The 26,937-nt window shown below is 35.7% G+C and overlaps 2 protein-coding genes across 3 annotated transcripts in view; one reads left to right on the plus strand and one right to left on the minus strand.

Moving 5' to 3' along the window:
* Window positions 1-2,339: 2,339 nt before the first annotated feature.
* The window catches only part of Orc2 (origin recognition complex subunit 2), a 45,914-nt gene continuing 21,316 nt past the window's right edge, over window positions 2,340-26,937 (minus strand). For both annotated transcript variants that reach the window (XM_047546011.1, XM_047546010.1), the window contains 10 exons: window positions 24,539-24,732; window positions 23,640-23,738; window positions 17,595-17,704; window positions 15,373-15,505; window positions 14,463-14,559; window positions 9,412-9,558; window positions 8,481-8,652; window positions 7,055-7,116; window positions 5,759-5,877; window positions 2,340-4,045 (listed from right to left, as the gene is read on the minus strand). In XM_047546011.1, coding sequence (XP_047401967.1) covers window positions 3,959-4,045; window positions 5,759-5,877; window positions 7,055-7,116; window positions 8,481-8,652; window positions 9,412-9,558; window positions 14,463-14,559; window positions 15,373-15,505; window positions 17,595-17,704; window positions 23,640-23,738; window positions 24,539-24,732 — 1,220 coding nt within the window. In that variant the 3' untranslated portion in view covers window positions 2,340-3,958. The remainder of the gene's footprint in view (window positions 4,046-5,758; window positions 5,878-7,054; window positions 7,117-8,480; window positions 8,653-9,411; window positions 9,559-14,462; window positions 14,560-15,372; window positions 15,506-17,594; window positions 17,705-23,639; window positions 23,739-24,538; window positions 24,733-26,937) is intronic.
* Window positions 19,082-20,514, plus strand: LOC124980447 (protein disulfide-isomerase A3-like). Its single transcript, XM_047546012.1, is given in 2 exon segments — window positions 19,082-19,391; window positions 19,394-20,514. Coding segments are annotated over 2 exon segments (1,173 nt in total). The 5' UTR covers window positions 19,082-19,096; the 3' UTR covers window positions 20,272-20,514.

Genomic DNA, 26,937 nt, shown 5'->3' on the forward strand with positions numbered 1-26,937 from the left:
TCCAAAAGACGAACGATCTCACTGATAAGCGGATGATGACACATAATGGGGGGTGGGAGGGGGGCAAGAATGGAGGAAGGAGGGACTGTATAGAGGGAAAAGAGGGGTGGGAAGGGTGGGGGGGAGGAAGAAATAACAGAATGAATCAAACATCATTACTCTATGTAAATGTTTGATTACACAAATGGTATGCTGTTACTCCATGTACAAACAGAAACAACGGGTATCCCATTTGTTTACAATAAAAATAAATTAAAAAAAAAAAAAGGGCCTGTGAATGTAGCTCAGTAGTAAGCACTCCTGGGTTAAATATCCTGGGCTAAAAACAAACAAACAAAAACAAGCCTGGGTTCAGTAACTCTTAAACTTTTTTCTTCTGAGCACACACAAAGAATGATGTGATTTCACCTTGATGATGGTGGTTAAGTATCTCATTGAGTTGGAGGTTATGGCTAATTTTCTTTGGATAGAGTTCCAGAAATGGTTAATGGATCAAAGAATGTGTTTATGGTTGGACATTCTTATTGCTAAAAGTTTTTTTTTTAAAGGATGACATTATTGCTAAAAAATTTTTTATTGGCCTGTTAGCATTTCTAAATAGCTAAAAATCCAAAACACATCCTCTTTATTTATTTATTTATTTTTTGGTCAGATTTCCTGAACTCTTAATTTTCTCTGAAATGTACTTATTTAAGGAACTGGTTATGCATATATTTTATTACTTTCCATACTTTGATGTGTAAGAGAACCTCTGGAGATTCAGTTAAAATGCACATTGAAAAAAATGAAAACATTAAAAAAATGAAAAATGCAAGTTGGTTCAGATGTTTGTCTATGGCCCAAGTATTTTTTTTTTTTTTTTTTTGGGTGCTGGGGATCGAACCCAGGGCCTTGTGCTTACAAGGCAAGCACTCTACCAACTGAGCTATCTCCCCAGCCCCTGGCCCAAGTATTTCTGAGTTCCGAATAGATGCTGATATTGCCACTTTGAGGCCGGTACTTTGGGTAGCAAAGGTAAAGGTGATGATCCAAATTACTTAGGAAGGCTTGAGGCCAAAGTGATAGATAAAGTTATGAAAACTGGGCATTGAACTTTCTGCTATACTCATGCTTAAAGTTGCATTTTCTATTCCACCAATAGTCTTGGATTTACTTTATTCAGTACATGAAGGATGCTGTAACTTTTAATAATCTGGTAAATATTTTGTCTTCATATCCTCATAACTCCTGACTAGTGGAGCCTTCTATATAATAAGTGTTCAATGTTAATTAAAATGCTTTATGATTTGAAAATCAAAGTATAGGAGACTATTCTCAAGGATAATTCAAATAATTACAGAAAGCCAGTGCACAGAATCATTTATGTAACAATTTATCCAGTCCTCTGTTTTTAGGAGCCGTGCAACCTATGTGAAGGCAGATCTTTGTGACCAAGTGTCCTGGTCATTTAGGACTAAGCCAGCAGAGTCATTTGCCTCCTAGAAAGCAGGAAAGCATATTCTGAAAAATGCTACTAGCTCCACATTTGAATTAGCTGAGGGCGGGGTTGGAGGTGGGCGTAAGCTTCTAGCCCAATCCAGTGGCACACACCTATAATCCCAGTAAATTGGAACTGAGGCAGGAGGATAATAAAAAAATAAAAGAACTGAAGATACAGTTTAATGGTAAAGCACCCTGGGTTCAGTCCTTAGTACCAAAATCTTTTAAAATATATTTTTAAATTATAAACGTTAGAAGCTTACTTTTCTTTTTTAAGCTTTGAGACAGGGTCTTGTTAAATTGCCCAGGCTGGCCTTGGGCAACCTCCTGATTGCTGGGATTACAGGTGTGTGCCACTGTTCCTAGCTCATTAGTACTATCCACTGATTTTTTTATATAAATGAAATGATCAAATATAAAAAAAAGTTTCTGGAGTATTATGAGAACTAATTTAGCAGTGCCTGCATAAAGAATTAAATTGTCTTATGCTATTTATAAAAAGTAAATGTTCTACAACCCCCATACCTTTTTTTGCCATTTTATTACAAACATTCAGAAAGTTTTTTCAAGATTTCAGAATGTCTGTTCAGTCTTACTAGAAGCAAGTTAAGACAGCTGAAGAAATTCCAGCTTTAGAAATCAAGATGTAGGGGATATAGCTCAGTTGGTAAAGTGCTTGCCTGTTAAGCACAAGGCACTGAGTTCAAGACATGACTTGTAGGCCTTAAGGAACCAATGATGCTGACATAAGTTAATGAATATGATCATCAATGGTTTTGTCAGATGAACTCAAAAATTTTTTTGAAACTACTTTCAGATATTTTAGTAAAAAAAAAAGCACTATAAATTTAAAAACATGATTCTATCCAAATTGGCTTTTTATTAATAGTAAAGTCTATTGATACATACTGCTTGCAAATAGTATAAACACAAAAATTACAAAAATAAACCAGTATTTAAAGGCAAATGCAAAAATTTGCACATTAGATCATTAAAGGTTTTACATAGTTTTTATACCATTTACAGTTGTCAAAACTAGATATATTAAGCAAAAAAGCAAGGTGCAAACTAGCAAGTATCATGTTACCGTTATGTTTTTAAAAGGAGAAAAAGACACATATGCATAGATTACCTCTGGAAGAATACTTAAGAAACTGCTATCAGTGGTTACCTAAATGATCAGGGATCAAGAAATGGGAAGGAAATTCACTTTCATTGAATATCCTTTGGTACTATCAAATTTTTAATCTCATATTCAGGTACAAATTTGTTCCCATATTTTCGTTAACAGTTATGCATAAGACTAAATCCTTAATAAGTGGATTTAACATGAAATTAATTATATACCACAAAGAAATGAAAACATTTCCAAACATTTCTGGAAATATTTTCCTGAAAAAGGTTTACAGGATAAGAAATGAGAAAACTGATGCACTGAAGACTTTATTACAACAATATTTAAATAAAGAATTTCAGTTCCAAGTGTGAAATAGCTTAGGGGGTATGTGTAAACTATAAGCTGACAATAGTGGCCAAGTTTAGCCTTTCTTTCCTAAGAAGAAAAGCTTGTGTAAATATCTAGGCAGCTTGAAATTGTCACTTTAAGGAAAAATGGAAATATTTTACAGTGAGTTTTATATCTATTTGACAGAGAAACCAACATTTTCAGCCAACCACTAATACACTAGTGTCAGTATACAAGAATAATGAAATGTTTTTGTGTTTTGAAAACAATTACTAAAATGTTAGTCAGTATTTAATTTCTTTAGCCTGGCTTCTCACTTACGTCATAAAGGTCAAGGTCATGGCAAAGATAGTGACTTCCAAATACAATCTATAGTTGATGTGCTTTCTAAGTTGGGTACACACCCTATATACTCCTTATGCTTATCCCTCTATCCCAACTGAACAGTATTACCCCCTGTCCCAAGTATGTAACCTAAATCCAAATGGAGAAAGGCAGATCACCTACTAGTTCTCCACTAGACCTTTTCTTAAGTTATTTCACAAACAGCAAGAAATGATCTGCTTTCTCCACTCATCTGTTTCAAAACAAAGAACACACTTATATGATGCTCGTCTTTATATTTCTGTGCTCTGGAACAAGCACACTTAATATCAACTCCAGGAGTGTTAAAAGGCCCTCAGAAAATTAGGAATAATATCTTCAGTAGAAAAGAATTCAAAAGCATCCAGTTCCAAATAGTCCCTGAGCGCACTTATCATTCCAGCAAGAAGTCTCCAGAGAGAGTGAAAGGCACATTTTCTGCAACTCAAGGACCACTGCATAGTACTAGAGATGGTACACCAGCCAGGCTAATCAAAAGTTCAAATTGATGACATACCCCCTCCCAACGTTGAATCTTATATGCTGGAAAAATAATCTAATGTTGGATGTAAACACAACACTTTTGACTAGAGGAGTTGCAGCTGGGGTACACAATCCTTCCAATGGAAGATTCAAGAGCAAAAGATAGCTTCAAGCCTCCTCTTCTTCCTTTTCCAAGAAATCAGTCAATGTTCCATTGTCAACAGGAATTAACAAATATTCTACTCCATCAGCTCCCTAAAAAATATAATACCATGAATGAAATGGATTTGATTTTTTTTGATGCAGTATTTCCAAGAAATACCTAAGTATAAAAGTTAAGGTAAAAGGACAAACAGGCCTATTTATGTATTTTAAATTACTGAGTTATAGTTAAACTACTTTACTAGAAAATAAAAACTAAATAGAGTGGGGTAGGTAGGTAGGCATTTTCTTCACTGTGATTCAGATCCTTTATCCTCCTGCCCTCTTCCAGAATCTGACACCTGACTTCTAGTTCTTTTTTTTCCCTCTCAACAAGATCCTTCCCACTGGCTTTTAAACATATTCAGGCATCTCTCATTTTAAAATAGACTTCATTAGTTTCCTTCATTCCTCTCCAACTGTTGCCCTACTCTGTTACCTTTACAGAGATAGAACACTGTCTAAATCTGTTTCCTCACTTATCACTCCACACAGTCCAACCTAGCTATTGCTCCATTATGAGGAATTCCATATTCCTAAATTCCATGGATATTTTCAGTCTTCATCTTTTTTGGCCTCGCAGCAGCATTTGACACAGCAGACTATTCTCTCTTTCTTAAAAAGATGCTACTCTTGGCTTCTGTGACATCATATCTTGGTTCTCTTCCTGGCACTCTGGCTGTGTTCCTCACCTCTAAAGGCTTATCCTTTACTTGGCCATTAAATTTAAGACTTGGCTTAGTTACTGGCCCTCAATTCTCATTAAATGTCCTCATTCAAAAAGAAAGTCACAAGTCATCAGACACAGGGATTAAACCCCTGTGATTTGATCCGTCCCAATGGTATCAAGGAAAGTACAAAGTAGAGCCTGCTACTCTCTTTCCAGACATTAATTGTAAAAGATCTAAGTGAAATCAGAAAAATGGTTTCTATTAAATTGAACCATATGAAATTGAAATTTTTGAGGGTCAGGTCTAATATGATTTCAAATAATTGAAAGTAACAGCTCCAACTTTGTCATGGACACCCTGTTAAAAAAAATAAATGTCCTCATTGTAGTAGTCCCTCCAATGCCTGCTTTTAATTACAACCTGAATAAATAGGAATCATAATCTTGTATTGCCAGCCTAGGTTTTTCCTCTGGTTTCTTGCTCCAGGTATCCAACTGCCTAAGTGACATTTCCACTTGAGGAACCTCCAGAGTTAAGTGTAAACTTACTAAGATCATTAGCTTATGATCTGTCCCCCACAAATGTTGCTTTGCCAGTTTCTCATTCAGTGATTCCACCTCTCTCTTGTCAGGAATCACTCCTGACATTTTCCATATCCCATCTATCATCAATTCTTATCAATTTTGCTTGCCAAGTATATCTTGAATCCAACTACTTTAAGCTCCATCAGAAAAGCAGTTAGGTTTTTGCTTATAACTGTTACAATATAATATTTGATATACAGTTAGTGCTCAACAAATGTAGACTGAATTAATAAGAGGGAAAAGAGAAGTGAAAAGAACTATCTGGTTCATACTATATTTCTATTCCTATTACTTTGGACTAGAACTTATACACAGTATTCTTCTCTGCAATGAAGCAACAGTACTTCTACATATCTCTTTCCACAGAACTCAACTGGCACATAGGCTAAAGGAATCCTCGAGACCCATCATGGAACATGTTTCACAATCAGGTCTGAGTCAAAGGTATACTTGTCCTAAGTAAGTGATATGCACTATTCCTGGTATACAATGCTAACACAGCAGAATCTTACCTTCTTTGTTCTTATAAGTTTGTGGTCCCTGAATTCAGTTAACTGGGCTCGAAGTGTCAAATCACTATTGACAAGGAATGCTTCCCGACACTGCTGGTAAAAATCTTGAAAAGAAAGTCCTGGAGAAATTGAAAGAAGAGGGCACATATGTCAGCATTGAAGATGTAACCCATATATAGATACCCATACTAGAGAACAGATAACAAGTGCAGCCAGCATATTATGCCAAAGCCATCAATAACAATTGATTTTAAAAAGGAAAAAAAAACAAAAAACAAAAAACAAAAAACAAAAAAACCAGGTGCCATGATGCATACCTCTGATTCCTGGCTATTGGGGAGGCTGAGGCAGGAGAATCATTAAGTTTGAGACCAGCCTGGTCAACATAGCAAGACCCTGTTCTCAAAGTAAAATAAAAACTGGCCATGTAGCTCAGTGGTAGAAGTCCCCTGGGTTCAATCTCCAGTAGACCCCCAAAAAACAAAAAGCAAAAAGCGAAACAATAACAACAAAAAAAACCCATGGAAGAAGCAAAACTAATCCAAGAGAGAACATTTTACATGTTGCACCTTGTGGCCTATAGTTTTTAAAGAGAACCAATTGCTGAAAGTAGTCAATTGTGACCAAGCAGAACACAATAAACCTGTGGACATTCTGTTTTTGCCTCCCTGTTCCCCACCACTGGGGATTAGACCCAGGACCCACTATATGCTAGGTAAACAATCTATCACTGAACCATAAATCCAGCCCCCTTTGAGGCACTGTATAGGCTAGCCTTGAACTTGCCATCCTTCTGCCTGAGCCTCTTGAGTAACTGGGATTTTTGGTCTTTGCTATTAGGCCCAGCCTTTGAGGCAGTTTTAAACAGGGTGAATAAAGTTGACTTTTAAAAAGGGAACAAGTAAGTCATGAGAGCTGAACAATGACTAAAATATATGTTTACATTAATAATTTCTTTCTTTTTTTTTTGCGGGGATGGGGGCAAAAGGGAAGATCATCTCCTAAAACACCCGTTTGTGAAAAATATGTAACTGGGAGACACATATGCATAGTTTTAGCACAGAAAATTTTAAAGTAAGCTGTGTCTTGTCTTTCATTTCACATTGGCAAACAGTTTGTTCTGCAGTGAATCCATAGTACTGCCTGAAAATCTGCTGTGTGGGGGACACACCCATCAGAGAGAAACCACTTATTCACTACTGTGAGAAACTGCAGTGCTTTCACTAGATTCCACAAAAAATGAATTTAAGGGGTAAAACAAAAGTCACATGAGGTAGTATCACAAATATTGGATACCAATGTATGAAGGGTTGTCCTGGTTATCCAGCTGATACTTTATGAGTAGCCTGAAAATCCCCCTAAAGAAAAAGAAAACAAACAGGAAGTCAAATAGTATCAAGAGATAACAGCAAGTAATAAGACACACAAAGAGAACATCAAATATTTGGCCTGTCTGCATTATCTTCTATTTCTTTCTCTAAGGAATATCCTCTTTGGAAAAGCTTTTTTTATCTGAGTATTTTTTTTTTTTTTTTTTTTTTTTCTGACTGAAGATTAGTTTTCCTGGTAAAAATTTGGAATATCTAACAACATCTGAAGAGGAAAATATCCTCCCATAACCCTAAGATATTAGCCACTAACAGCAGGTATGCAGATCATATTGCATATGCTGCTATATCAAATCTTTCTGGAATAAGGCAAGGTGGAAATATATAAATTCATAAATTTATATACTGTATGCACCTTTTATACTTAACCTTTTCAATTATTGATTTTCCCCAAGTCTTTAAAAACTCTTCTTAAACAAGTTTTTGTTTTCTTTTTTGCAGTACTGGGGATTGAATTCAGGGCCTAGTACATACCAGGCAGGTACTCTATCACTAAGCCACATCTCCAGTCTTTTTTATTTTGAGACAAGAGTCTCACTGACTTTTTGAGGCTGTCCTTAAACTTGTAATCCTTCTGCCTTAGCCTCCTAGGTTGCTGGTATTACAGATTTGTGCTGCTGCTTCTGGCTGGCTTTCTTTCTTTCAATCTATTCAGGTTTATTTATCTATTCTCAGGAAGGTTTGTTGTTTTTCAACACCTCATCTTATTAGCTATGAGACAGTTCTAGAATTTTATGCTTTTGAGGGGTATCATAATGCTCAATATAAAATTAAAAATAACCATAAAATGAAAGTAAAATCCAAGCTGGGTGTCACACTGCCCACCCATGCACCAACTACTCATGAGGTAGAGGCAGGAGGATTGCTTAAACCCACGAGTTTGAGACCAGCTTGGGCAACAGGTAAAAAAAAACTCCACCTCAAAGGAGAAAAAAAAAAAAAAAATCTACCAAAATTCTGCTTTTTCTCATGATAACCATTTAGATGCTCTTATTCAGAAATATAAAAATTTATTAAGGAAAACATATTAGTACTCATTAATTATTGGGCAATTTAATTGACTAGTATTGAGTATTTTGCCTACTGCATAATCCAGTACTAGTAACTGTTTTTATTACTCATAATTCTTTAAACTAAGTAGAGACTTTCATATACCACCAATAAACTTTGTAGTACAAACATTCAAATATATAAAGAGTTTTTCTTTGTTTTGGTTTTTGTAGAGCTGGTGATCAAACCAGCACCTTGTGCATGATAGTGCTCTACCACTGACCTACATCTCTAGCCCTCACCTGTATGGTTTTTAAAAAAAGAATTATGGTTTTCATTCTTACCTTGCATTAGGGGTAAGGCTTCGTAACACATGAGTCAGGGAACTAAGTGGCAGAGATCCAGATTGTTTAACCAGAAGAGAATTCTCATAGGAGGTTTCTTCAGTATAAGGATTATATGTAGTAGTTTCATACCAGAGCCAATTATAAAGACTTTGCTTTGCATGATCCCACACTACCGCACATGACCAAAGGAAAGAATTACAAATTATTTTCATGTTACTAGAGTCTATTCCAGGAAAGAACGAGAAAACATTAAATAAAATAAAATGAATCCTGAATTTTGTGTGTGTGTGTGTGTGTGTTGGGGGGGAGTTCTGAGGATTAAACCTAAGGTCTAGCACATGCTAAGTAAGTGCTCCACCACTGAGCTATACCTCTAGCTCTTTTCATACTTTTTATTTTGAGATATGATCTCACTAAGTTGCCCAGGATAATGTAACCTTTTTTCCCCCAGTACTGGGGATTGAACCCAGGGCCTCAGTCATGCTAGGCAAGCACTTGTCCCCTGAACTACAGTCTCAGCCCTTTTCATTTTGAGACAGTTTTACTAAGTTGCCCAGCTTGGTCTTGAACTTGTGATCCGTCCCCTTGCCTCAGTCTCCAGAGTAGGTACAGGCCTATACCACTATACCCAACTCTGAAATTTTTCATTTTTATCACACCTCCATCCAAATCAGTAACTAACAATCTGATTTCATTGTCAGTCAACATCTAAATTTTTATTTGTACACTAAATACAAATTAAATACTCTTCTTCAGCATGTGAATTTTTATTTTCAAGAATTATATTCTAAATCAAATTGAGAATACCTAAACTTTTTGCAACCTGTGTCTTTAAATATCTAACACAGGAAGCATATACTGGAAAACAGTAAGAAAATTTCATAAGATGGATCTCTCAAGAAATAAAAAATAGTAACTTTTAACTTACTGAGGGGTGCATTGAGGTGATCAATAGATGCTATTAGGTATATGTTATGCAAAGATGACAACTGTCCAATAATTTGCTGGCTCTTATCTCCTCTCAACATCTGGCTATCCAAATTGTGGATAAGAAGGAAGAGTTTCAAGGAAGAATCTGAAAGGAAGGAAATCCAATTATTATTTTCAGTGCATATTTGTGAAGTCCCTACTGTACATAGTACCTAGGTATTAAAGAATATATTAAAATATTACAGGATAAAATAAAGATTGCTATTTGGGTATGGGAGCCCACAACTATAGTCTCAGTGACTCAGGAAGCTGAGGCAGGAGGATTGAGTCCATAAGTTTGAGATCAGCCTAGGCAAGATATCATGACCCCATCTTAACAACACCTTAAACAACCACAACAACAAAACCCCAAAACCTAAACCACCCCACAAAACAAAACAAAACAAAACCCTACAATAGTAACAACAAAAAAATGACTGCTTACGGCTATGTAATTTATTTGAAATGATAGGTCATTTACTTATAAAATAGGCAAGGCACAATGGTTAGCTCTTGAGCCAGGCCCTAATGAAAGCAGTTAATATAGCAAGATTCAGGTAACAGACTGGAGAGGAATCAGTGCATGTGACATTGCAAGGTGGGAGAAATGACAAAAGTTCTCATTAAGCAGATTATATACAAAATCCTGATTATCACAAAAGCCAGAGGAGACAAAAAAGGGGGGAGAGCTTAAGTATCAGGAAGTTGAGAGAAATATATAAAGGTCAATGAAGGGCTGGCATGTAACTCAGTGGTAGAGTGCTTGCTTAGTATTTGAGAGGCCTTGGGTTCAATATACAATACCACACACAAAAAAGTCAATGAAGAGCAGGGTGAGGTGGTCAACACATATAATCTCAGATACTCAGGAGCACAAGGCATGATTGCAAATTCAAGGTCAGACTGGGCAACTTAGTGATACCCTGTCTCAAAAACATAAAACAAACTTAACAAAAAAACCCCAAAGGAAAGGAATATAGCTCAGTGGTAGAGCCCCACTAGGTTCAATCTCCAGTACTACCAGGAAAAAAATGCTAGTGATGGAAGAAGTTGGACGATGGAGGTGTCAACAGCATGGAAGATATCAGAGAAAAAGAATAAGCCAATCAACTCAAAATGGATCAAGGACCTTGAAATCAGATCAGAGATCCTGCATCTTATAGAAGAAAAAGTAGGTTCAAATCTTCAACATGTTGGCTTAGGATCAGACCTCCTTAACAGGACTCCCATAGCACAAGAAATAAAAGCAAAAATCAATAAGATTCAAACGAAATAGCTTTCTCTCAGCAAAGGAAATTACCAGCAATGTGAAGAGAGAGCCTACAGAGTGGGAGAGAATCTTTGCCATGCATACTTCAGATAGAGCACTAATTTCCCGAATATATAAAGAACTCAAAAAACTCTACACCAAGAATACAAATAACCCAATCAACAAATGGGCTAAGGAAATGAACAGGCACTTCACAGAAGAAGATGTACAAGCAATCAACAGATATATGAAAAAATGTTCAATATCTCTAGTAATAAGAGAAATGCAAATCAAAACTACCCTAAGATTCCATTTCACCCCAATTAGAATGGTGATTATCAAGAACACAAGCAACAAAAGGTGTTGGCGAGGATGTGGGGAAAAAGGTACACTCAGACATTGCTGGTAGGGCTGCAAAGTAGTGCAGCCACTCTGGAAAGCAGTGTGGAGATTCCTTAGAAAACTTGGAATGGAACCACCATTTGACCCAGTTATCCCACTCCTTGGCCTATACCCAAAGGACTTAAAATCAGCATACTACAGAGATACAGCCACAACAATGTTCATAGCTGCTCAATTCACCATAGCCAGATTGTGGAACCAACCTACTAGATGCCCTTCCATGGATGAATGGATAAAGAAACTATATTATATATATATATATATATATATATATATATATATATATATATGTGTGTGTGTGTGTGTGTGTGTGTATATACACACACACAATGAAATATTACTCAGCCATAAAAAACAATAAAATTATGGCATTTGCAGGCAAATGGATGAAACTGGAGAATATCATGCTAAGTGAGATAAGCCAATCTCAAAACACTAAAGGACGAATGATCTTGCTTATAAGTGGAGGATGACACATAATGGGGGGTGGGGGGGCAAGAATGGAGGAAGGAGGGACTGTATAGAGGGATAAGAGGGGTGGGAGGGGTGGGGGGGAATATCAGAATGTATCAAAAACTATTACCCTAGGTAAATGTATGATTACAAAACGGTATGCCTCTACTTCATGTACAGAGAAACAAGATGTATCCCATTTGTTTACAAAAAAAATGAATTAAAAAAAAAGAATAAGCCAAGGTCAATGGGTTCAGTAAGGAAGAAATTACAGACAGGCATGGTGGTATACACCTGCAATCCCAGTGACTCAGGAGGCTGATTTAGGAAGATTACAAATTTGAATCCTGTCTGGGCAACTTAGTGAGACCCTGTCTCAAAATAAATAAAAAGTGGAACTTCTTCAAAATCTCTGAAATCATATAAAAATAGAAAAACAATCGTGTGGAAGGTCAGCAGAATCAGGTAAACTTTTTTAACCATTAAGACCCAATTGGGGGGGTGCTGGGGAGATAGCTCAGTTGGTAAAGTGCTTGCCTTACAAGTGCAGGGTCCTGGGTTCGTCCCCAGCACCACAAAAAACAAAACAAAACAACAAAACAAAAAACCCAATGGGGGCGTTGGGGATATAGCTCAGTTGGTAGAGTGCTTGCTTGCAAGCACAAGGCCCTGGGTTTAAATCCCCAGCACCACAAAAAAAAAAAACAAAAAACCAATGGTACTTGTATGTCTTCCAGGAGACCTGGTAAAAAAAAAACAGGAACACCTGCCTGTGTGTGTGTGTGTGTGTGTGTGTGTGTGTGTGTGTATGATGGAAGACAATCTTTCAGAAAGAGTAAACACACTTCTCTTCCACTGGAATGGAATAAGAAAGAGAAGAGGCAAAAGGGGTTGAGGATATAAATCAGTGGGAGAAATCCTAGCGGCTTGGGAGGCTGAGACAGGAGGATTGCAAGTTCAGAGCCAGTCTCAGCAACAGCAGGCCAGCAAGTAACTCAGTGTGACCCTGACTCTAAATAAAATACAAAATAGGGCTGGGGATGTGGCTCAGTGGTCAAGTGCCCCTAAGTTCAATCTCTGGTACCCAAAATCAATCAATCAGTGGGAGAGTGCTTGCCAACCATGCTTGAAGCCCCCTGGTTTGAGTCACAGCAGAGTAAAAACCAACCAACCAAACAATGCCTCCCAAAACAAAACCAAAAGGAAAAAATAATGACAAAGATTCCGAGATGCCACATTTTGAAACTCCCAGGTTCCTAGAATTCAACAATGTTAACACACACACACACACACACACAATGACTTAGATATCTATTGTAATGATCATCAACAATATAGGGCTGTCCCACAAGAAACCGTGGTAAGGGATAAAAATAATGCTTTTGTTATTCTTCAAGTGGGATAATTTATTGATATTAAATATTTAAATGAATGTTAAAAACTAAAAGGGTCTAGAAAAATAAGCCAAAATTACTAAAGGGACAACATATCATGATGATTGACTTGCAATTAAATAATAAGGTTGAAAGAACTAGAGACAAACTAAACAGATTTTATCTTATGACAAACCTGTAGTGATGTAATATGTGCCTTCACAATCAATGAACAAGGAATATCTTATTTCCAATTTTATGATATGCTCATATAACCAAAACATTCACAGCACAAGAATAACAAGTTTTTTTCCCATTCCATAGATCTTAGTATGGTACATAAAATTCTCTGTCTCACATTCTTTTTAAGGGGAGTAAACCCAGGGATTAAACTCAGGGCCTAACACATGACAGGCAAGCACTCTACCACTGAGCTACATTGTTAGCCCATTATCTCAATGAGTAATATTTACTCAAAAAAAGAAACGAGTATTTTGTTCATTTTATTTTATTTTTGTGCCAGGCACAGTGGCATATACCAGTAATCCCAGCAACTTGAGAAGCTGAGGCAGGAGGATCAGAAGTTTGAGGTGAGCCTCAGAAATTTAGCAAGACCCTATTTCAAAAAACAAAAAGTGGTGGGGGCTGAGGATGCAGCTCAGTGGTAGAGTGTCCCCAGAATCGCAAATTAAAAAAAAAAAAAATTTGTTTTTTGCAGTGCTAGGGATTGAACCCAGGGGGCCTTGTGAATGTTAGGCAAGCACTACCACTGAGCTATACTTTCAGCCCCAGAAATATGAATGTTTTATAAAAATATTAAAAATATAAAAATCTGTCAAAGATATAACAATCAACTAGAGGCACAAACCTGACAGTTGTAAGAGGCTACACAAATTTAAGACAGTAGAAGAGATTCTTTCAGTTAGATGAAATTTATAGAACAAATTCATTAAAAAGAAAAAAGGACATTATTTTAGAGAAATCTAAATCAGCATTAATATAAATTGCTGAGACAGGCGTGGTGGTACACGCCTATAATCCCAATGGCTAGGGAGGCTGAGGCAGGAGGATCATAAGTTCAAAGTCAATCTCAGCAAAAGTGGGATGCTAAGCAACTCAGTGAGACCCTCTAAATAAAATACAAAATAGGGCTGGGGATGTAGCTCAGTGGTTAAGTGACTCTTAAATTCAATCCCTGATACCCCGCCCCCCAAAAAAGAGATAAGTTGCTGATATGAAAAAAAAAATTTTTTCCCGTACTAAGGATTAAACCCAGGGTGTTCTATCAATAAACTACATCCCCATCCTCCCTGAATCCACCACCACCTTTTTAATATTTTATTTTGAGACAGGGCTAAGTTGTATAGGGTGGACTTTAATTTGTGATACTTCTGCCTCTTGAGCAGCTGAGATTAAAGGTATGTGTCACTACACCTAACTAACAATCCTCATTTTTGTGTATACAAATATATAATATGTAAAAATGTATGTTTAACTTCATCCAAAAACTGCAGATCATCTACTTCATGTTACCTTCTTTAAATTTGTTTATTATCCAGTCTAGCTGGTCCAGTATACTTCGGAAAGTACCCATATGATCAAGGACTTCTTCTGTTATAGAATTCAAGATCTATATCATAAAAGTGCAAAAGGTACCATATCAATTACAATTTATTGTCATACAGGATAAAGACAACTAGTAAATCCTTTTATATAAATTAAAAATAATTTTTTACTTAAATTTGAAAAATTACTTCAAAAAATTCTACTAGGTATCTAAGTATATCTAATTCATTTTCCCCATATATTATGGCTAAAAGGAAACAGGGAAGTACAGTGAAGTACAAAGATAATGTAAGAGAGTAGCAAAAACAAAACACAGTGAAAAGCATTAGAAAAGTATAAACTTATCAAGGGAAACAGGATATAAGTACAAGAACACTTTAAAGGATTGCTAAGTTGGTTCATATTCAGCATCCAAAAGCTTTAAAGTAATTCTCAAAGCATGAAGAGACAAGTACTTGAAATAAAAATAATCTACAATGTACATATAAAACTAGACTATTATTTATTCTTTTTAGAACACCAAAATTACATAAAGTTATAATAAAATTGCTGACCCCATAATCCTGTCTTTTAGAGAATTTCCATAGATATTTAATGTAGTATAAACAAAGCTAATATTTCTTTAAGGTTTACTACATGTTAGTTACAAAAGTAGGAAATTTGACAATGGGGTTTTAAAGCTATCCTCTGATTCCAAATGTTTGATCTTAAGCACTATGCAATCTAACTAGTTTAAAGTCTAAAACAAAAATTCCTTTAAATTTAACATTCCATAAATGAGAAATAACATCCTCATTAACGTGGGGGCATCATACAGCAGAGGATATAACATTGTAGAGGATATAACATTGTTTCCATTAGCCTTTTTTAAACTTACTGATTTCACACTGATTCCAGGAAAGAAGCCATTGATGACAACATGAATGGAATCTTGCAGCATGGTGGTTCGAAACCTTTCTAGTAAATCTCTCTTGGAACCCAAACCATAAAGCACAATGTTGAACCCAAGGCTGTTAGGAAAGATAGCATTCATGGAAATTAAAGTTTAAAACCTCTTATTGCCAATTTTATTATCAATTGATTTCTTTACTTTTAGCTTATAAAGACTACAGAAAGATCTGAGATGTAAAAGTTGATTCCAATTTATGCAAGGGAAGGGAACCATTTTATTAGTCATTTGAAAACTTATAGTTTCAACTTCTTCAGTAACTTTCTCTCTAGTGCCATTACCTTTCAAGTGACAGGCGCCTAAAGACAAAAGAGACCACGGTCAGTAAAGACACTAAAAAGTTTAACAGCTTAAAGCAGAGTTGAAATTGATAGATTAAATTGGAAATGTAAGCAGAGCACTCATAACAAAGGTTTTGTTAAATCATAACAAGACATAAATTAGACTTTATTCCAAAGACAATGAGCACTTAAAAGTAACCAAAAAGGTTCTTAGAAGTAGCATGATCTTTTTAGAAAGATCACACTGGCTGTGTAAAGGGTCATGGATAAGAAGGAGGAACAAAAATGCCAAAGATGAAAGACCCAAATTAGCTCATGAAGAAAAATGTAAAGTGTTAAAGAGTTTTATATGGAGTGCAATCAATAGGATTTGGAGAGAAATTAATGTGGAGGAAGAGGAAAAGGAAATACCAAGTTTTCTGCTCTAGACATGAATTCACCATGCCGGATGAGGGGCAGGGAGGAGTGACAGGTTTCAAATGTACTTAATTTTATGTGTATTGAATTATTCACATGGCATCGAAGTGTAAAGTTCCAACCGACATTAAGATATTCACATCTGCTACAACTAAGTGAGGTCTAAGTTGAAGGTAACAATTTTGACTGTTATTCACATACTTAACAGCATTAGAAGTCAAGTGAGTGAATGAGACTGCCCAAACATCAAACACCAGGATCAAGCTAAATCTAGCTCCATGACTTTTTACAGAGGTCAGTCAGACAAAGAGTATTTATGTGATGCCCCATGGCAATGCATGATAGCCTAGAAATAAAAGGAGAGAGATAACCCTTGAAGATGGAGATTAGTAAGCTCAAAGAAACAGAAAGAATCGGGCAAAGGAATTCAGACAGCCAGCAATTCCACTGAAGTAGCTGACCACAAGGTCTAGAATGGGAGCAAAGCAAACCAAGTCATCTGAGTTAACTGGCAAAAGGAAGAATTGGTAGGCAAGGGGATAGAATTTGAGTAAAGAGCTGCTGTACAAATTTGTATTCCTCATATCCACAGTTACTAAGAAAAGCTGAGGTCCTTGCAGGAAAGATAATCATTTTTTTCCCAGCATAACCTCTGTATATATACTATTGTTAAAATAAAACCAGGATCAATTAGGGATAACTGTGATCATTTCTATGGTCTTACTGTTTGGTGGGTTTGCCCTATTTAGCCCTGTCGACTATGCAAATATGAATGTGCAGGTATATTTATATTAGTGTACTTTCTTATTTAAGCACTTTCTTATGTTAAGGTCCTTTTAAATACAAGTATGAAAGTAAAAAAGAAAATATTATGACTTGATTTTAATCACTGTTCTAGGCATCTTATTTTTTATTTCTTTTTTGCAGTGCTGGGGATTGAACCCAGAGCCTTGTGCTTGTGAGGCAAGCACTCTACCAACTGAGCTATATCCCTACCCCTCTTCTAGGTATTTTAAAGGAATCTTAAAATTTAACCTGAGGCATCTGTAAAATAATAAAATTGAAAAAGTATTCTAAGAAATAATTTTAAAATGATAAAATGTTCAAAGAATAAATCTTGTGAAATTCTTAAAGTGTATGTATATAGAATTATATTAAAAGACAATACACATTCTTTCATTTCAGGAACTTCACTGTGGAAAACTAGATTAAAATATTGATGTATTTATCTTGACAACACAAATTTTTAAAAATTGTAGAATTTCTGCAATCATACAATTAAATAACTTCCCTCTTTTCAAGTCATAAAATTGGGAAAATACCTACTTTTAATTTATTTATATATATACATACATCAAGTTATTTATAAAAATAAAATTATATTACTTGGTTTTAACAAAGACATAAAAATATATTTTTTTTGCAAGGGTTTGCTATGATAATAATACTTACTGTAACTGTAGCATCCATTTATGAAATAATTTCTCATATTGCTGATTCAATTGTTTAAGTTCAGCAGAAAAGGAAGGAGAAACCTTGCTCAATAAATTTCGCAGAGTTTGCTTAAAAAAAAAATTGAAAAATTTTGTTAAAAAGGAAGAAAATAAATTCTCAAACCAATCAGTCCAACTAAAAATATTTCCTTAAAGGTTGAGGTTAGAAGAGGCCATTAATGGAAATGTTACTCTTTAATCAGGTTTTTAAAAACGAATACAACTGAATGAATACACACAATACTGCAAATATGACTTAAATATTTGTTTTCCTAAAAACCTTTAACATTTTTAAGTACAAATATGTAATAACAGTATAAAACATTTGCTAAGTTTTGTCCAGACCCATTTAAATGTTTATAAATCCCAAATATAAAGATTTAATTTCTAAAAATATGATTACCATAAAGAGAAGATGATCAAATCTGACTCCCAGCATGGACAAGTCCAGACAGACTTTTAAAAACCCATGAATCAAAAACAAAAACCAAACAGTGAATCTAGCTCAGTGGTATAGCACCTGCTCATCAGTATGTGTAAGGTCCTGGGTTAGACCATCATAAAACATCATAAAAGCAAAAACAAAAACAAAAAAAGTACCAAACTATGGATTTGAAAAAAATGTAAAAGCCTAAGGTAACTCTTCAACACTAATTCTCAGAAAATATTAAAGATTTTTTATAATTTACCACTATCATTAGTAAATTTGAATTACTGTTGCTTTACAAAAAGCTATTTTCTAACAAATACTTATCACTGATAAGTATGGCAAATATTCATCTATCTCTGAATCTACTAGTCTTTTGTTTTGTTTTTTGGTACTGGGGATTGAACCCAGGGGCACTTCACAATACTGAGCTACATTCCCAGTCCTTTTTTTAAAATTTTGAAACAAGGTCTCTTACTAAGTTGTTTAGGGTCTTGCTAATTTGCTAAGGTTGGTCTCGAACTTTGTGATCTTCCTGCCTTAGCCTCCCAAGGAGGTACTGAGTTATAGCCTCAGTTCATTTTTGTTTTAATTTTATTTTGAGACAGGGTCTAAGTTGCTAAGGGTCTCATTGAATCTTAGTTTTGAAGGCTGACCTCAAACTTTCAATTCTTCTGACTCAGACTTCCAAGTCAGTGGGATTATAAGCGTGTATCACCATGTCTGGTAAAATATGGCAAAATTTTAAAAACAGTAATATAAAAAAAAAAAAACTGAGGAAGAATGGGCACAGTGGCTTGCACCCATAATCCCAGACTTGGGAGATGAGACAGGAAGGTCCCAAGTTTGAAGCCAGTCTTGGAAAACTTGGTGAAACCTTGTCTCAAAATATTTTTAAAAGTGGGGAGAGGAGGCGTGGAGCAGGGCCAGACTTGTTCAATGGGGACATGGAGTCAGAGGCTGGCACTGCGGCTTCTTCGGCTGTGGATCCGGCCATTCCCGAAGAGAACTTGGTCAAGTCTTAACTAAACTAGATGGATCCAGCCACAATGCTGCTAGATGGAATTGTCAGCCACCTGAAGAAGCAGACAGGACCAGCTTCAGTGCCTCTTAGGACTGAGGAAGAATTTAAGAAGTTCATTAGTGATAAAAATGCCTCTGTAGGGGGTTTTTTCAAGGATTTATTCAGTGAAGCACACTCTGAATTCCTAAAAGCAGCCAACAACTTGAGGGATAACTACCGATTTGCACACACCAATGTTGAATCTCTGGTGAAGGAGTATGATGATAATGGAGAGGGCATCACCTTATTTCGTCCTTCACATCTTACTAAAAGTTTGAGGACAAAAGTGTGGCATATACAGAACAGAAACTGACTAGCAGCAAGATTAAAAAGTTTATCCAGGAAAACATTTTTGGTATTTGTCCTCACATGACAGAAGACAATAAAGATTTAATACAGGGCAAGGACTTACTTATGGCTTACTATGATGTGGACTATGAAAAGAATGCTAAAGGTTCTAACTACTGGAGGAACAGAGTAATGATGATGGCAAAGAAATTTCTGGATGCTGGACACAAACTCAACTTTGCTGTAGCTAGCCGTAAAACCTTTAGTCATGAATTGTCTGATTTTGGCTTAGAGAGCACTACTGGCGAAGTTCCTGTTGTTGCTCTCAGAACTGCTAAAGGAGAGAAGTTTGTCAGGCAAGAGGAATTCTCGCGTGATGGCAAGGCTCTTGAGAGGTTTCTTCAAGATTACTTTGATGGCAACCTGAAGAGATACCTGAAGTCTGAGCCTATCCCAGAGAGCAATGATGGGCCTGTAAAGGTAGTGGTAGCAGAGAATTTTGATGAAATAGTGAATAATGAAAATAAAGATGTGCTGATTGAATTTTATGCCTCTTGGTGTGGTCACTGTAAGAATCTGGAGCCCAAATATAAAGAACTAGGAGAGAAGCTCAGCAAAGACCCAAATACTGTCATAGCCAAGATGGATGCCACAGCCAATGATGTGCCTTCTCCATATGAAGTCAGACATTTTCCTACCATCTACTTCTCTCCAGCCAAAAAGAAGCTAAGTCCAAAGAAATATGAAGGTGGCCGTGAATTAAATGATTTTATTAGTTATCTACAACGAGAAGCTACAAATCCCCCTATAATTCAAGAAGAAAAACCCAAGAAGAAGAAGGCACAAGAAGATCTCTAAAGCAGCAGCCAAACATACCACTTTGTAATGGACTCTTCTACCAGAGATGGGAAAACCATTGGGGAGGAATGGGATCCATATGGGATTATTACCTCTCAGGGCTGAGAGGACAGAATGGATATACTCTGAATCCTGTTAAATTTTATCTAAACTGTTTCTTAGCTGCACTGTTTATGGAAATACCAGGACCAGTTTGTGTCTGGTTTTGGGAAAAATTATTTGTGTTGGGAAGAATGTTATGGGGATGGGGGGATTTGAGTTGGGAGGTTATTTTCTAATTCTTTTTGTACATTTGGAACAGTGACAATAAATGAGCCCCTTAAAAAAAAGTGGGGAGAGGTCTGGGGATATAGCTCAGTGGTAGAGTACCCTTGGTGGTTCAATCCTTAGTAACACTAAAATCAATACTAAATTGATGGAGATTGACTGCCCTGCACCCAAAGTTTGAAAATTCATGCTGTCGAATCTAACATAATTTATCTTTTGAAATGAAAACTCTAGAAAAAAACTTATGTATGCCTCTTTACCCTGGTACTATCATGTTTCCATGATGTTTAATGTATATGTTCTTTTAATTCTGCAGATTAGAGTTTCAATCAATATTCCAGGTATTATGGCCTATAGAGTTTTTATTTTTCCACATAATTAAAGAATAGGACTACATTTTAGTAAAACTGTTAGTAGGCAGATTTAAAAAATCTCTCTCACCCCTTCTGATGTCCAGAGTTCTGAAAAAGTAGAAAAAGAATTTCCTGTAATTTTTTATGCAGGAATATCTGAATATATTTCTAAGTATTTGTCCTCAGGGTATGAACTCTAGAATGCTTATTCTCATCTATGCACTTTGATTTCAAACTTTAATATTCATGGAGAACTGGACTACTGGCCCCAATAATTAATCCCTCCCTGTACCTGTGCCTTTCCTACATGACTTTGCTGTCCCTCCCACTAATTGGGTGGAGTACAGGCTCCTACCCTTTGAACTTATTTTCAGCCAAGTGAATTTTTTTTTTAATATGTGACTTTTTTTTTTTTTTTTTTTTTGTGATGCTGGGTATTGAACCCAGGGCCTTATGCATATGAGGCAAGCACCCTACCAAAAGTTATATCCCCAGCCCCAATAAGTGACTTTTTTAAAAAAATATTTTTTTGTTGTAGATAGACACTATGCCTTTATTTTATTTAATTTTATATGGTGCTGAGGATTGAACCCAGTGCCTAACATGTGAGGCAAGTGCTCTGCCACTGAGCTATAGCACCAGCCCTCAGCCAAGTGATTTGCTGTGGTCACTAGAATGAGGCAGAAGTGACATTGCCAGTTTTGAGCCTAGACTTTAAGAAATCATGTGTTTTACCACTTCCCTTAAACCTCTGCCATTCTCATGAGAAGAACATGCTTCAGCTAGCCTACTGATCCCATGAGGAAGAAAGACATGGAACAAATACTAGATTAGCCAATCTCCTGTGAACAGATGGACAACAGAAATAAATGCTTACTGTCACATACTTCTGAAATTATACTGGTTAGCTATACTATGTCTACAAAGAAAGGTCTTCCCCCACTTCCTTCATTATCTGTAACAAGTTGTTCCTTTGATCCTTGAAGATATCTTTTTGCCTCTAGGTCCTACTTTGAGCCACTTATTCTTCTCCTATATTACTTACATGAAAATACATGCTCTAAGCAAATATTAATGTCATCTATTCCTTGGAACAGCTTAGCTTCTTGACACTTATTTTTATCTAGTCTCTAATCTGACTCTCCATCCCAATCAGCCAGGTGATAAAAATCTAAAACTTCCCCAGACTGCAGAGCACCAGGTTATTCAGGTTATAGAACCTTACCCTATATTCCCTTATCTTTTTTTTTTTTTTTTGGTACTGGGAATTGAACTCAGGGGCACTGAACCACTGAGCCACATCCACAGCCCTATTTTTTCATATTTTATTTAGAGACAGGGTCTCACTGAGTTGCTGAGCACCTCACCATTGCTGAAGCTAACTTTGAACTCGCAATCCTCCTATCTCAGCCTCCTGAGCCACTGGGATTACAGGGGTGCGCCACCACACCTGGCTTATTCCCTTATCTTTTTTCTGTCTCAAACACTCTGTTGAAAGTCCTGTGCACCTTAGAAAATTCATTAAATTCTACTTTGCAGAGTATGGTTCAAGTATCCCTAATCCAGAAAATGAAAACATGAAAATTTCCAAAATCTTAAAACCTTTTTTTTCATCAGTACTGACACGATGCCATAAATGGAAAATTCCACACCTGAACTCATGTGAGAGGTCAGTCAAAACAGTGCACTAAAAATATTGTATAAAATTATTTTCAGGCTATGTGTGTATAAGAAACATTAATAAATTCTGGGCTTAAGAGTTAGGTCTCACTTCCAAGATATCTCATGTTTATGTAAACATTTTAAAATCCCAAAATATCAAAATCTGAAACACTACCAGTTCCAAGCATTTTGGATAAGGGACTAAACTCGTATAATAAAATCTTAATAATCTTTGAAAACACAGAGACTTTTCTTGATTTAGATTATCAACCCTACTTTCTATTAAAAATGTTTCATACTCAGGTGACTGTCTCCCCATAGGGGAGGTATCAGTCAAAAGTTCAGTAAGTATAGCTATGTGGTATTTTTTGAAAAATGAGCTACACAGCAACCTTGTTACCTTACTGCACTGGGAAAGTTTTCTACAGTATCATCAAGCATTATGCTCTCTAAGTTTTGCCAAGTTTGTAAATGAGAAAGAGTCAGGTCAAAGTCTATTTTCCTCTCTTGTTAGCAACATTCCTTTAGATTGGTGATTGCCAGATTCAAGCTTCCAATGTAAGACATCTATCTACTTAATTCTCACAGTTATTGTACAGAACTTATCTATTGTGCACTGAATGTAACCATTAGTATTTTTCCAGTTAGTCTTTAAAAAGTACATTCAATATTTTTAAATCCTATCAAAATGTGTGGAACTCATCAGCTTTGTGAACATAAATCAAATGATATAACTTAAAAAAAAATCTGTTTTATGACCAGTATGAGGCTTAATGAACATGTCAGTTAAATATCAGTCTAATGGTACATGGCTATCAAGAAACTATGACCCTGATGATTATTATAAGTCTTATGAAATGAAAAAAATGACAAATGTAAAATTACATCATGTCAAACAGAATTCTAAACCAGTGAATTACTTACCATTTATATAATAAATATATAATAAACATAACACATTACTTTTGTGTTTCATTTTATCAGGACAATAATTTTGCTTGTGTACACTTCAAATTTGTTGCTAATGTAGTAAAATCTTCAGGTCATAAGAAGAAAAATTTGGGACTAATAAACTTTACAACATACCTGATCCAGTTTTGCTCTCTTTAACTTCTGCAGTGTTCTATCAGAGGTTAAAACTTTTGAACTGCTGTGAGCTTCAAAATATTCTTCTACTAAGTCATTCTGAAAGTGAATGGAGTAAAGTCAGTTTTAAATAGTTTCGGATATTTGTATTTTATCAAAACTAACAGTTTGATTAGTCCAAAATAGGACTAGGATATGTAGAATTATCATCTTTTTGTTTTTGAGACAAGGTCTCACTATATTCCTCAAACTGTCTTAAGCTTGTGGGCTCAAGTAATCCTCCTGCATCAGTCTTCCAAATAGCTAGAACTACAGGTGTGCACCACCATGTCAGCCTAAAATTCTTTGTGTGTGTGTGTATACACATATGTATATATATTTGTGTATTTTGTGTGTGTGTGTGTGTGTGTGTGTGTATTTAAATTTCCAGACAAGATCTCACTAGGTTGCCCAAGCTGGCCTTGAACTTGTGTGATCCTCTTGTTTCAGCCTCCAGAGTAGCTGGTATTATGGGCACATGCCACAGCGCCCAGACACATCACTTATTATTTACACAGACTTCAACACATCAACAAAGTTACAAAAACAAGATTATACAAAAAGGAATATACTAAAGTTATGCTAATAAGTGTCCAATCAATATTTACTTAAAACTTCATACAACTGAATTAAGAGTCACCTTTTGCCTGTTGTATAGTATTGATTCAAAGAGTCCAGAAAAGAAAGCTCAAAAATAGAAACAAATATATGTGGGAATTTACATGTAAGGCTGAGAAAAATAAAGAAAAGTGAAGAATAAAACTATGTTGACCCCTCCTATGCATCATTTCTGTTAGGGTAGTTACCATTGAAGCATTATATTTAATTTTTCCTTAAGGTTAAAGTCTCTCTTCACTTACTGTTTTATCTCTTTTCATTTTCTTAGAAGGTGTTCCTTTGCAAACAGGAGCCGGAACTACTCTATTCTGAGCTTGAATCTTTTGGTTGAATATGACTGTATTAGTGGTCTCTTCATACTCCTGTGCAACCCCTTCATCATCCTCTGAGTTGGAAGCAGAATATTCACTTTCACTGTCAGAATGAGACCTTGGCACTGGTGAGAGTGGGGGAGGAAGCAATTGGGAAAGTTATCAAGAGTCATTGTAGGGTAATGAAGAGAGTATAGGCTTTTAAGTAAAAGACTTTGAATTCTTGTTTTGTCATTACTTGCTCATGATATCATCAAAATTAGTTACATAAATTCTCTGAGTACCAGCTTCCTCATTCATCAGATTCAGCTAGTAGCATATAATTTAATAAACTATTGTGAAAATCATGTTGAAATGTATCTAAAGCAACTAATAATGCCCGATATATAGGAACTGGTAAACCTGTGAACCATACCTAAAACCATTCTCCTTTCTTCTTCCTTGCTAAAAGAACTCTATTTTTGTAAAATAGAGGTGATGTGCTCCAATCTAGGAGATGAATCATGTTAATCATCTTTTCTCTTTACTAGATACTTGCTTTTCCAGCCTCCCTTGAATCAAGAGTTGGCTACATAACCCTTTGACCAATGAGCCTTGAGGAGAAATTTGTTGGAAGCTTCTGGAAAAGATAGTCCTCATTTGTGGAAGAAAAGCCCCTATTTATACTCATAACTTAAAGCTATGGAAGTTATTCATCAATAAAAGGATCAATTAAACTTAAAGATGAAAAATGTTGATGGCAGAGTAAAAAGATAAGAACCTGGGCCATTAATGATACTGTTCAGTTACTATATCAAACATGGAACTTATACCTCTAGACCTCTAATGCTATAAGACATTTAAATGTCTATAGCTTAAACCAGTATTATAGAATTTTCTGTTGTTGCCCACTGAAAATACCACCCTCACTGATATAGCACTCAATAGCTACTAAGCTATATACCACTCTATCCCAGAATTGATCTGAGTTTATATATATATAAATTATAATTTTATATATATATGTAACTTTTTTTTAACCCAGAGGTACTCTACCACTGAGCTATATGCCCAGTCTATTGTATTTTTTTATTTTGGAGACAGAATCTCTCTAAGTTACTAAGGCTGTCCTCTAACTTTGCAATCCTCCTGCTTCACACTCCCAAGTCACTGGGATTGCAGGTATGTGTACCTGGTGAAGAAATATAGTTTTAAAACATACTGGTGTAGCTCAGTGGTAGAGTACTTGCCCAGCATGCAGGAGGCCCTGGGTTCAATCACCAGCACCACCAAAAAAGAAGAAAACAATATACTACAACTACCCTACCTCCCCTCAGAAATAAAATAATAAAGCTAGTTTTATACATATCAAATAAAGATTAAACAGAATTTTTTATTCAATAAGAACAAAATTTTAAAAATAACTTCTAAAATATTAGTGAAATAACCTTAAGCAAAATAGTAATTTTAGTTTGAACAACAGATCTACATCAGAGGATTATTCAGAGTCAGCATATCACAAATAAACATATTTAAAAAAAAAAAAAGACCTATTTTCCAGGCATAAATAGTTTATTATATTCAGATTTGCACTGACTATTGCTCATGGTATATGCGTAAGTTAGAACTGACAGAGATGCCACAAGACATCTCTGTTTTAGTTATATGTAGGTTCACATGCTTAGTGGTGGAAGGAAGTTTACCTTCTCTCTAAAAAGAAGATTCTTCTTGGGATACGGAGAAAATACAGGACAGGGAATGTACTTGACATGAAATAATAATACACGGCACATATTACCTTTTACTACTTCAGACAATCATTTAGCATTACCATTTTTAGACTGACTATAAATGTAGTATTAATAGTACTATGAAATCCATACCTTAGAAAAGACTAAGCACAAAGCGATGAGTTTTGACTAGATCTGACAATGTTAGCCAATATAATTATTGTCAAGGGGTCGACATCCTTCAGAGACATGAAGGCCAACAAGGCATTTGTTCCAAAGTCAAATACTTACAACATCTAAAACCATTTTTGAGTTCTGAATAAAGTTATTTCATTAATATTTTGGAAATTAACTTTTAAAATAGTTCTATACTTATTTAGTTTTCTATAGCATTTGGTACAATTACGAATATTTAAAGTTATTTCATTATAAAAATTCTCAATAAATCAACAGAACCACTTCCAAGCTGTCTCAAACCAAACTAAAAGGCATATTATTTGTTAGTGCAGTTCAGGGCGGCTGGCTGCGGGTAGGGCATCAAGCAGCTTGTGCATGCGCAGAGAAACAATGGAGCCTGTGCATTCCCAAAGAAGCAACCAATCAGGCTCTGACAAATGACCC

The sequence above is a fragment of the Sciurus carolinensis genome, chromosome 3 (genome assembly GCF_902686445.1).
Source record: "Sciurus carolinensis chromosome 3, mSciCar1.2, whole genome shotgun sequence".
NCBI classification, from domain to species: domain Eukaryota; kingdom Metazoa; phylum Chordata; class Mammalia; order Rodentia; family Sciuridae; genus Sciurus; species Sciurus carolinensis.